Genomic DNA, 12,911 nt, shown 5'->3' on the forward strand with positions numbered 1-12,911 from the left:
TTTATTGTCGTGCAGTTGATTTACAATGTTGTGTTAGTTTCAGGTGTCTGATCATACTGATTCTTAGAATTAATGGATTATCTTTCTATTTCTTTGTGTTGTCTTCAGTTTCATTCAACAGTTTTAGAGCTTTCAGTGTACAAGTCTTTCACCTCCTTGGTTAAATTTGTTCCTAGGTATTTTATCCTTTTCATTGTGATTATAAATGGGATTGCTTTCTTAATTTCTCTTTCTGCTAATTCATTGTTAGCATTTAGAAATGCAACAGATTTTTTGTCTTTTATTTGTTCTTTTTTTTTCCCTTTGGATGGTAATTGTTCTGCTGGTTTCTGCCATACAACATGAATCAGCCATAAGTATATATATATCTCCTCCCTCTTAAAGGGCAAGGAGAGGGTGGGATGAATTGAGAGAGTAGCATTTTAATATTTACTTACTTATTTGGCATTACACAGAGACATTACTTTGCCAACAAAGGTCTGTCTAGTTAAGGCTATGGTTTTTCCAGTGGTCAGGTATGGATGTGAGAGTTGGACTGTGAAGAAAGCTGAATGCCGAACAATTGATGCTTGTGAACTGTGGTGTTGGAGAAGACTCTTGAGAGTCCCTTGGACTGCAAGGACATCCAACCAGTCCATTCTAAAGGAGATCAGTCCTGGGTGTTCATTGGAAGGACTGATGTTGAAGCTGAAACTCCAATACTTTGGCCACCTGATGTGAAGAGCTGACTCATTTGAAAAGACTCTGATGCTGGGAAAGATTGGGGGCAGGAGGGGAAGGGGATGACAGAGGATGAGATGGTTGGATTGCATCACTGACTCAATGGACATGAGTTTGAGTAAACTCCGGGAATTGGTGATGAATAGGGAGGCCTGGCATGCTGCAGTCCATGTGGTTGCAGAGTCAGACACGACTGAGCGGCTGAACTGAACTGACTTATTTGGATGCATTGGGTCTTTAGTTGTGGCACAGCGGATCTTCACTGTGGCGTTTGGGTTCTCTTATTGTGGCACGTGAGCTTAGGTGCCTCAGGGCATGTGGGATCTTAGTTCCCCAACTAGGGATCGAACTTGCATCCCCTGAATTGCAAAGTGGATTCTCAACCACTGGACCATCAAGGAAGTCCCTAGATTTTTGAAAGTTGATTTTGTACTCTGTAACTTTGTTTATTATTTCTAATAGCTTTTTTGGTAGAGTCTTCAGGCTTTTCTCTATACAAAATCAAGTCATCCATAAATTGTGACAGCTTTACATCTTCCTTTCCAATTTGAATGCCTTTCATCTCTCTCTCTCTCTCTCTTTTTTTTTTTTTTTTGCTTAATTGCTCTGACTAGAGCTTCCAATACATTGCATAAGAGTGGCAAGAGCGGGCATCCTTTTCTTGTTTCTTATTTTAGAGGTATTGTTTTTATGTTTTTGAAAGATACCTAATCATCAGAAAAGGAAATAAAAACAATTTCTTCTGCTTTTCTCCCTCTAATATTCAGAAAATAGTAGTATAATACATTTAAGCAGATTAAATTCCATGTTATTTCTTAAATGTCTTTCAAGCGACTTAGCAGCAGCAATATAAACTACAGGGAAGGCAATGGCACCCCACTCCAGTACTCTTGCCTGGAAAATCCCATGGATGGAGGAGCCTGGTGGGCTACAGTCCATGGGGTGGCTAAGAGTCAGACACGACTGAGCGACTTCACTTTCACTTTTCACTTTCATGCATTGGAGAAGGAAATGGCAACCCACTCCAGTGTTCTTGCCTGGAGAATCCCAGGGACAGGGGAGCCTGGTGGGCTGCTGTCTATGGGGTCGCATAGAGTTGGACACAACTGAAGCAACTTAGCAGCAGCAGCCACAGTATCAACTAAGTATATATATACTATATAGTATAAACTTTTACTTAGCTAAGCACTGACTTTATTTTCCTTATTTAAAATTTTTATTTATTTTTGACCAGGTAGTACATTCACATGGTGCTCAATTCAAATGTTACAGAAGGATATACAATAAAAAGTCTCTCTCTTACCTTTGGCCCCCAGTTTCCCTCCCCAAAGCAACCAATGTTCATAATTTTACTTACAAAAATATTTCATATCTTCTGCCAATTAAGCATCATCCATCACAGTGATACAAGCTGCCTTTGCACTGAACTCTAAACCTTCCCTAAAGTTCTAAACTACTAATGACAAGAATCAAATGTAGAGGTACAAGACTCTTCCAGAGAGTCCAGGAAGAATAGGATTACAAGTCACAGGACTGGCCAACATGAAGGGTTTAGTTAAAAACTCAAGTTCCACAGATGCTTAATGATCTTTATTTTCTCCTTCTCTGGCAGAATTATATTTAGAGAATTTCCCCTGTGGCTTAGCAGTAAAGAATTAGCCTGCAATGTAGGTTTGATTCCTGGGTCAGGAAGATCCCCTAGAGGAGGGCATGGCAACCCACTCCAGTATTCTTGCCTGGAGAATCCCATGGACAGAGGAGCCTGGTGGGCTACAGTCCATACGGTTGCAAAGAGTAACTGAGCAACTGAGCATGAACGCATGCATGAAATAGATCTATGTATTTTCTTTACTGAAAAGTAAGACACTTTGTATGTACCTCTTACCACGGTGCCTTGGTTTGCTTGTAAAGTGGAAAATCTAATTTTACATTTGTCAATAATGGTTTGTTTATGGAATTGCTTATTTAACAGCATCTGACTTTCTTGGGTATAACTACCAGTGTTTCAACGTTCAGAACATTCAGGGAGGGATATTACATAGATAAATGCCTTTTTTATAAATAGATAAGGTGAGTCATCAAGTTGCTGTTAATCAACGGTTACCTGCTCCTTCTCTGTAAAACCAATATGAAGAAGCATCACCAATTGGTATGCCTCAGTAGAACTTAAACTGTTGTTCAGTTGCTAGTTTAGTTAGTTCAGTTCAGTCGCTCAGTCGTGTCTGACTCTTTGCCACCCCATGAATCGCAGCACACCAGGCCTCCCTGTCCATCACCAACTCCCAGAGTTCACCCAAACTCAGGTGATGCCATCCAGCCATCTCATCCTCTGTCGTCCCCTTCTCCTCCTGCCCCCAATCCCTCCCAGCATCAGGGTCTTTTCCAATGAGTCAACTCTTCGAATGAGGTGGCCAAAGTATTGGAGTTTCAGCCTCAGCATCAGTCCTTCCAATAAAGTCATGCCCAGTTCTTTGTGACCCTATGGACTACAGCACACCTGGTTTCTCTATCCTTCTAAAATGGGTTAGTGAACTAAAATGGGTTAGTGAACTTAATATGGGTTTCCTACAAAAACAAAGCTATAAAATGGTAAAAATACAGAGTTAAAATAGTGCAATGAGAACTGTGTTCCAGATGTGTTATGAATTATTTATTCAATACATATTTATGGACAGTCCACTCTGTACTGGGTACTAGTCTAGGCGCTGGTGACAACAATGAACAAAACTCAAGCGATAGTTTCCAAAATACCCAGGTTAGCATGAAGGAGGCAAATATTTATTCATATTCTGAAAAGTACCTTTTAAACTTATTTTTCTAACATCCAATAGCAGTTAGTTAGTTATTAAGGGTGATTTGGGGCTTTGCTGTTTTGTTGGTACATTCTGCATTTAATTCTAAATATAAATTAAAACCCAGATCAAGGGCTAACTTTAGGGAAATCAGAGTAATCATAAAAGAAATAAGAAATAACTATCACATAAAATAGAATTTTTCTCTCTTCCTCCCTATCTTTTTATTCAGATTTCATAGGAATTTCTTCCTGGCTATAAACGTCATATGGGTTAGGAGCCTTGATGGAGCTATAGGAAAACAGGAGCATGATGAAAGACAAAGGGTGACTCCTATGTCCTTTCAGTGTTTACTGAGGGAGTTTATGAGGAGCTGTTGAGGAAAATGGTTCTAAGCACTTAAAATTCATCGAGCAGCTCTGCCTGCAGATTAGCTCAGCAGCAGAGAGCTGAACTGCTCCCGGTGATCTGAGTCCCTGAAATGGACCTCAGATAAGAGCACCACAGCCTAAGTGATCATCAATAACTCTACTCCTTAAAGGCTCTTTCAGAGATATCTGCATGTTGCTCACATTGTGGCAATGTGTTATCTGGGAGGCGCACAACGAATTTCAGGTATTACAAACCTGAAGCAGGGAGGGGTTCCTGCAGAAACCCAAGACAGTTCTGATAGGAAGAAGGGGGAGGGGAGCAGGAGTTGGGCAAGGGAGCAGTGACGTTGGAGCAGTCCCTTGAGGAACCTGGAGGCAGGCCAGCTTCCCAGTTTTGCTCAAGGCCCTGTGAAACCAGTTACTGGGACCCTGGGTGGCAGCTCCGTGAGCTGACACCTGCTGTGGCAGCATCACGCTAAAGAAAAACAAGATCTTCCTGAATCCGCTAAAGAGAAAGTAAAGCCAGTTTCTTTTTTGTTGTGGTGGTTGTAAAACGAAAATTTTAGTAACCTTTCCTTCCCACCCTTTCCCCATTGGCCCCTATTGCTACATTTTTTTAGTTCTGGTCTGATTGATTTAACTGTCTTAACAGATTAATATTCTCCTAAACATTCCTTCTTAACTCTCAGATATCTGAGTTCCATCTTAGATTACAAAACAAAAGGAGCAAAGGAAACTTTTGTCACTTTTATTTAGTGAAAAGTGAAAGTGAAGTCGTTTAGTCATATTGGACTCTTTTCGACCCCATGATATGTAGCCTGCCACACTCCTCCATCCATGGGATTTTCCAGGCAAGAATACTGGAGTGGGTTGCCATTTCCTTCTCCAGGGGATCTTCCCGAGTACTTCCCTTTTTAAAGCAGTAAAAGTAAATACATGCAGTTATTTGGAAACAAAACAAAACAAAAAAAAGTCAAACCATACAGAAGAGGAAGAGCATAAAATGATAAGCAAAATTCTACTCCTACCCTGAGCTCAGTCCCACTCCCCAGAGACAACCTCCTAGAAAGAATTTAATTGGCTGAGGTTTAGAATCTACAGTATTTCCATATTAAAGTACATCATGATGGAGGAACTGTTACTAAACTAACACCTCCAGAAGCAGAGCATGGGATATATGATCACCACTCCTCTTGGTATCTGGGCCCATAGGTAAAAAGTAAGAAGGGACTCAAAGCCCTGCCAAGTCTCCTTCACTTTTCTCAAAGCCATGCTAAGTCGCTTCTTTGTGACCCCATGGACTAGGCTCCTCTATCCATGGGATTCTCCAGGCAAGAATACTGGAGTGAGTTGCTATATCCTACTCCAGCAGGGCTCACAAATATCTTCAGACAGAAGCGTGAGACTCAGGCCAGAAGTCAAGGCACCTCAATGGCTCTTGCTTGCAACCTTAGTACCCATGCTGTAGGAGCTAGAGGCACTGACAGCAACACTCCAAGATGCTTGTCCCTCATCCCAACCCCCAGATAAGACGTATTCCTGAGTTCTCTCCTTTTCTCTTCCCTTAGGAGGAAGATAAGCCCACTCTCTGTGTGTTCAACGCTGTGACCCAAGAGACCATGGCCATCAGGGAGGACATTTCCCTTCTTGGTAAAAAAGTGTCTGATCTGAGAACACTGATAGCTCTGAGATGTGGCTTCCCCGTGAGTGTCTTCTGTCTTCGGACCCCAGAGGGACTGGAGATGTACGACTGCAACCTGCTCAGGGACTACCAGACAGAACTCGGTACCCCCCACGACATGTGATAGCACCTACTGCTCAGCACTCGGGTTCTTTGATACCAGATGCACAACAGGAGCAGGGGTTGTTTCTAAACTAAAACCTCTATAGGTGCAGTGTGGATGTAAATTATCAAATTTATGTAAATTACCCCACTTCTTTGGGGGGGGTATCCCTGGTGGTCCAGAGATAAAGAATCCACCTTCCAATGCAGGGACACGGGTTCCATTCCTGTGCAAGGAAATAAGAGCCCCACATGCTTTGGGGCAACTAAGTAAACCTGCTCACCACAACTAGAGAACCCTGCACGCCACACTGAAGACCCAGCACAGTGAAAAAAAAAAAAAAAACACACCCCTCTTTGTTGTCTGGGTCTGTAGACTAAGAAATAAGAACCTTCTCACAGTCTCAAGAGATTCCCCAGTGGCTCAGCGGTAAAGAATCCCCCTGCAATGCAGGAGATGCAGGAAATGCAGGTTCAATCCCTGGGTTGGGAAGATCCCCTGGAGGAGGGCATGGTAACCCACTCCAGTATTCTTGCCTGAAGAACCCTGTGGACAGAGGAGCCTGAAAGGCTACAGTCTATGGGGTCGCAAAGAGTCGGACATGACTGAGCATGCACGCACCACACTACAGAAGTGGCATTTGTCTTCAAGCAGCTTATGACCTAGTTATTTAATGAAATGACAAAGGATAAATGAGAAAACCAGGGTGACTTTTCTTCAGGCTTGTGCTGCTCAGGTCATGATGAGACACTTTAGAGATTGAGAATTCAGAAATGGCCTGGTCCAACCTCTACTTTTTTTTTTTTTTTTTTGGGTTGCACCATGTGGAATGCAGGATCTTACTTCCCCATGAAGGATCAAACCTGTGCCACCTGCAATGGAATTATGGGATCCTAATCATGGGACCACCGGGGAATTCCCCCAACCCCTAATTTTTTATAGATTTAAAGAAAACAAAAAGATTCTATATGCTTAAATTACTTGCTCAGGGTATGTCAAGGATAACACACTTTAAAATGATCCTCAAAGAAGGAGGTGCTGAAGTTGACATAAGTAGACAGGAGTCAGAAAATGATACAGAAAACTGTCAGAGTCGGAAGCAGAACAGGGATTCTGAATTGTCACAGATGATGAAGAAGAGACTGCTGGATGCTGGTAAAAGACCAAAGATAGTGTATGATTAAAAACCTTTTGTTCTGGCTTAAAGGTCATTGGTGAGCTCAGAGAGAGCATTTCCAATAAACCGGATGGAGACAGAAAGGTTGCAGGCATTAAGAAGAAGATAAGTAATACAGGGATAAAGGGCTCTTTTGGTGATAGAATGTCTGAGAATTAACTTATCAAGCATTGATCAAAGCTAATCATTTCCTAATGTTTGTGATTTTATAATTTTATGACTTCAGGTTTAGTGACACGTTATATAGGTCCAATAGACACAAACATGCACACACACACACACACATACACCTTTTCTTGAATCAACCTATACAGGACAGAATGACGCCATTTGGTACTTCTCACTGTGAACACCTCATGGCATGTATTCATGGCCCAGACTGAGCATATCACATCTGAGAGACTATGCCAAGAAAAGGCTCCCGTCAGCTCAGGCCTCAAAATCTAGGTGGGCTCCAGGGCCCCTCAGCCAGACTTTAGACCAGTCAGAGACCTACTGTGCCATTTTAATTCCTTTTATATATGAGAAAAGTGAGGCTCAGAAAAGTTAAGTGACCTTGTTCAAGATCATATGGGTAATGAATAGTCATCTCACATTCAGGGTTGGGCTCTTTCCAACAACTTCTACTGTCAACCCAGTGTCTTTACTGATACCTATTTTATTTGTGCTCTTTAAGTTCTGATCAGTGTTCTGTTTTGATTTCCATTAAGGGAAACCCAAGCCAGAGACATGGTTTCCACGTTCAGAAAGAAAAAGCCCAAATCAGACAGGCAAATACTGTCCCCAGAGTATGCATGAGGAATCCAGGAACTTGGGATAGAGGGACCACACAGGGAGAGCATGGAGACATTCCCTAGAACGGGCACTGTTGCTTGCACTTGCTTTCCTGCGTAGCTGAGGCATGGTAGATGGGTTTGGAAGTAGAGAGTGGGTGGATCCAGGTTTTGTAAATATATACAATTTGGGGAATCCACTTAAAAAAATTAAGAGTAAAGAATTAGACAGTTCACGTAGGAAGAGTCCTTTAAGTCTCATTAGTTTTACTTTTGGTTATAATTTTAGTTGTACTTTCTGGAGCAACAGAGCACTTTAAAAATAAGTAGCTATTTTCTAACAGAATTCCTAAGCTTATGAAGGAATTTAATGTGTGACAAAGGAGGCATTACAGCTCAATTGGGATGGAAAGATTATCTAATAAATGGTACTTATTAACTCTCCTAGAAATTTGCTAGAAATGCCAAAGTTAAGCATTAAGAGAAAAACTATCCATTGTCACCTTTGATCTTTGAGAAATTAGAACTGCTTTACTACAAAAAACTGAAATTAATAGTTAGAATACCTGTAACATTTGTTCATGAAAAATACTCTGCTGGTGAGGGTCCTGGAATAGGCAGGTAAGTCTGGATTAACAATTGGTAAGATGGAAGAAGACAGAAGGTGAACCTTAGGGAGATCCAGCAGGGCCCTGGTAGGTGAATCATAGCACCAGGAATTTTTTTTGTTTTGTTGTTTGGTATTTAGTTGTCAAGTCCTGTCGGACTCTTTGAGACCCTGTGGACTATAGCATGCCAAGCTCCTCTGTCCATGGAATTTCCCAGGCAAGAATACTGGAGTGGGTTGTCATTTCCTTCTCTGGGGGATCTTCCCCACCCAGAGATCCAACCTATGTCCCCTGCGTCTGAGCCACCAGGAATCAATGAATGAATGACATAACAGGTAGGAAATGAGACAAGCTGGTTGCTGACACTGGAGCCTCTGTCAACATGTAAGAGAAATCTAACCCCAGAGACTGGGATTCAGAATAAGAATTCTCCAAGTTCCAAACTCAGAGAACAGAGATGGGATCTCAGTTCTGAAACCCCAAAGGTAGAGTAGAATAATGAGACTTGTGCTCTGAGGCATAAGATGGGGGCTTGGTCTCTTATTCCTGGAGGAATAAGGCAAGTTACTAAAACAGGACAACATCTGAGCAGGATAAACAGGAAGAGCAACTTTCCACCAAACTTCTGAGCTGCTGGTCGGCAATCTTAACAAATCCTCTGCTACTGAAATTCAGACTGTTCTAGTCATTCAAATGGGGACTATGTGGCCTCACTGTGGAGGACCAAGGGGCCTGGGGTAGACTGCTAAGCTAAAGCTTTTCAATGCTCATGTGTGAGTGATTTTCAGAAATTAAAAACATAGTAAGTCACTTAAGTCAGGAGATGATATCAATGCACTTGGAACCGTGTTTAAAGTCTCTTGTTTCTAGTGCTAGTCATAGAAATCCAATATTTTAAGATTTTCTCTTGATGTGGACCATTTTAAAAGTCTTTATTGAATTTGTTACCATACTGCTGCTGATTTTTATGTTTTGGCCACAATGTATGTGGAATCTTAGCTCCCTGACCAGGGATCAAGCCTATACTCTCTGCATTGGAAGGTGAAGTCTTAACCACTGGACTGTCAGGAAAGTCCTCAAATATTTAACAAGAAAGTTTAAATACAGCAAGAAGCTTTAGAGAAACAAATCTATTATGTCGGGGATGATCCGTGTTTTGGAAAATGTTTATTAAGGCATTTTTAGAGTGTATTTGTAGAACTTCTACTCAATCTCTACAGAATGATTCCATAATTCTCCAGTAAGAGAGTGAGTTCTCCTAGCTGAGGCCAGACTTGTGAGGGTTAAGGTAGGCTAGGAGCTTTGAGGGTATTAATGCAGATCAGGCTCTGTGAGTAAACACGTCGTCAACTAGGAATCAACCCACAAAGGACAATGAGGCCAAGGTCAAGAAATCCTAGAGCCAAGAGTAAGGGAAGAAGAGCCCCACTTCAAGACTACAGATTGTAACATTCAAAAGGGAGAGATCAAAAACAAAACAAACAACAACAACAAAACCACATGAGAGGCATCAGTAGGAAGAACATATACTTGTGTGGGTGTCTACCTGTGAAGTAGAGGCAAGAAGGGCAAGAGCAGGGAAGCAAGAAGGAAAGAAAGAGAAGAAAGGTAATTGAAAAAAGGAGGCTTTCTAAGCATTCAAAAGAATCCTAGAGACATGAATTCCAAGCCAAGTTCTACTCCCAGCTCACTAAGTAATTCAGGCAATTCTCCATGGGCTAGTCTTTTAGGATCCTTTTTTTTTTTTTTTTTGGCTGTGCTGGGTATTTGAGAGGGCTTTCTCTAGTTGCAGAGAGCAAGGGCTCAGGAGATGCCCTGAGGCATGTGCGATCTTGGTTCCCTGGTCAGAGATGAAACCATGTCCCCTGCAAATTCTATACCTCCGGACCACCAGGGAAGCCCTGATGGATCTTCTTATCTTCAGCCTTCTGTGACTCTAAGATTACTGCGTTATGAATATTCTACCTTCCTTCTTTCTCACCTACAAGTATTTATGGTGAACTGTCTGAGCCTGAGGATGTGCATGGATGAGCCTAGTCACACACTGTCTCATCGTCACTTTGGCATCCAACTTCTGGGGCCATCATATTGAGTCAAAAGCAATCAATCCATCTGCTGTCCAGCGACCTCAGCTCTCCTAGCTGAGGCAATTACAGTCTCGCTTGGAGACAAGCATAACATAGAGGACAGGAGCAAGGGCCCACGAGCCAGATTGTCCAAGTCCAACACCTGGTTCCACTACTTACTGGTTATGTAAAACCTGGGGGTCACTTCATCTTACAGTGCCTCAATTTCCTCAGCTGTCAAATGGAGAAAATAATACAACCCATCACTTAGGATTGTTGTGAATTTTAAACTGTGAAATTATTCATGTACTTAGAACATATAATAAGCATTCAGTGAATATTAGCTATTCATATTCAATATATTACTGTTATTATTATTATTAATTATCATTCTTGTGAATTCAAACTGGGAAATGTAGAGAGATAAAACTGGTTATCGGTAGGGGTGAAAAATGAAAAGCACCAAGAAGTAAGGTTAGGTTACAGCAAATCCACGTGGCATGCATGCCAAAGTTGTGATACGACAGAAACTCCAGGAATAAGCAGGGCAGCCTGTCAGTGGAGAAAGGAAGGCACACAAAGAGACCTAGAGGGCATGAGAGAGAGATCCTGGGACCCATGGGAGAGATGGCCCATTTTGAGAGGAGTCTTGGTTCCTTAGAAATCAAGATGTTGTCATTGTCTCGATATAATAAGCCCCATTTTCTTGAGGGTCTCCTTGCAACCCAAGAGCATAATTAAAATAGAGCCCAGTATTAGATCATCCACCATGAGCCAGGCACGTTTCGGGAAAACAAGCACAGAGTTGTGAGCAAGAGTAGCAAGTTTCCAGGGACTTCCCTGGTGGTCCGGTGGCTAAGACCCAATGCAGGGGGCACAGGTTCAATCCCTGGTCATGAGACTAGATTCCACATGCCACATCTAAAGGTCTTGCATGCTGCAACTAAGACCAAAGCCAAATAAATAAAAGTCTTTTTTTTTTTTTTTTAAGTAACAAAGTTTCTACTGTCTTCAAGCTTGCTTTTCAGTGGGGAAGGCATGCATCATCCAGTAAGCAGAAAAATATCCAATTTTAAATAGAATGAAGAACTATAAAAGAAAGCAGAAGGGAATAGAGAGTGGCATGGTAAGGTGGGGAGAGGTTATTGTAGATGTTTGGCTAGACCAGGAGATGACATCTGAGCAGAGAATTGAATAAAGACGGGGAGGCTGTGGGGAGCTTCTCAAGGTAGATTTAGGTGAGAGATTATCTAGGCCTGAAATAGGATAGAGCTGGTTGAGATGGAGGTGAGAAAACAAGAGTAAAACTGTCAGGTCTTAGTCATTGTATGAGCTTCCCAGGTGGCTCAGTGGTAAAGAATCTGCCTGCCAGGCAGGACACATAGCTTTAATCCCTGGGTCGGGGAGATCCCCTGGAAACGGAAATGGCAACCCATTTCAGTATTCTTGCCTGGAGAATCCCATGGACAGAGGAGCATGGTGGGCTACAGTCTATGGGGTCACAAACAGCTGGACATGACTGAGTGACTAAAGAAAAACAAGTGATTGTATACATGTTGGGGGCATGAGAGAAAGGAAGGGATGGAGAACAACTCCCAGGTTTCCAGTTCAGGCAGCAAGGAAGGAAGATGGTGGTAACACAAACTGAGACACGGGACAGGAGGAAAAGCAGGCTGTGGGGGAAAGGTTGTCTTTCACAACAGTAGGTTCTAGCATGATCCCTTGGCTGGTGATGTCCCCGGCAGAAGCAATCTGCAGCTGGAGCAGAGGCCTGCCTGGAGTTTGCAGACTCAGGGGTGAGGGCACAGGGGTGATCAATGATGCCATCAGTGGCACTGAGGTGGCCTGTGAGTCAGCCAACAAACTTGGAGTGGGCACTTGTATCCTCACAGAGGACCATCTGTGAGCACTCAGCAAGTGGCAGGTGGTGAGGCGAGTCCTAAAGGATCTTCCTCTTTAGTAGGCCGTGAAAAAAAAAATGTCCAAACAAGTAAAATGATTTCAAGTACTGATGATAGGGACTATGAAGAAGTAAAAGTAAGGTCACAGCATAAGGGGTTTCGGGGAGGGTGGGTTGTGGCAGAGATTGCTTTAGCCATAGTGACTGAGACGATCTTCTGTGAGGATACAATGTTGAAGGCAAAGCTGAGTAAGAAGGACACTGCCCTGTGGACCTGGATAAAGCCCCTTTGAAGCAAAAGAAATTGTAGGTCTTTCCATCCTCAGATGGGAGTGGACTTGATGTATCTGAAGAACAGGTGAAAGGCCAGAATGGCCAGAACAGAGTGAGGGAGGCAGGCCGGAGGGAGAAAGGTCTGAGTGGGTCAGATGGGGAGGAGCCTGTTTTTGTTTTTTTCTCTTTCTGGTCGCACCGCAAAGGTTGTCTTTCACAACAGTAGGGTTCTAGCATGATCCTTTGTCTGGTGATGTCCCCAGCAGGAGGAATCTGCAGCTGGAGCAGGGGCCTGGCTGGAGTCTGGACTCCAGCCAGGGAATCTTAGTTTCCCAACCAGGGATCACACCCATGCCCCCTGCAGTTGGAAGCATGGAGTTTTAACCTCTGGACTTTCAAGAAAGTTCCCAAGACTGGGTTTTATCCTGAGGGAACATGTAGAGTAAG

At 42.7% G+C, this 12,911-nt stretch overlaps 1 protein-coding gene across 1 annotated transcript in view; it reads left to right on the forward strand.

The window, feature by feature from the left end:
* The window catches only part of ANKUB1 (ankyrin repeat and ubiquitin domain containing 1), a 36,483-nt gene that overhangs the window by 9,538 nt on the left and 14,034 nt on the right, over nt 1-12,911 (forward strand). Inside the window, exon 3 of the mRNA XM_061419048.1 lies at nt 5,452-5,668. Coding sequence (XP_061275032.1) covers nt 5,452-5,668 — 217 coding nt within the window. The remainder of the gene's footprint in view (nt 1-5,451; nt 5,669-12,911) is intronic.

Source organism: Bos javanicus, chromosome 1, assembly GCF_032452875.1.
Source record: "Bos javanicus breed banteng chromosome 1, ARS-OSU_banteng_1.0, whole genome shotgun sequence".
Lineage (NCBI taxonomy): Eukaryota > Metazoa > Chordata > Mammalia > Artiodactyla > Bovidae > Bos > Bos javanicus.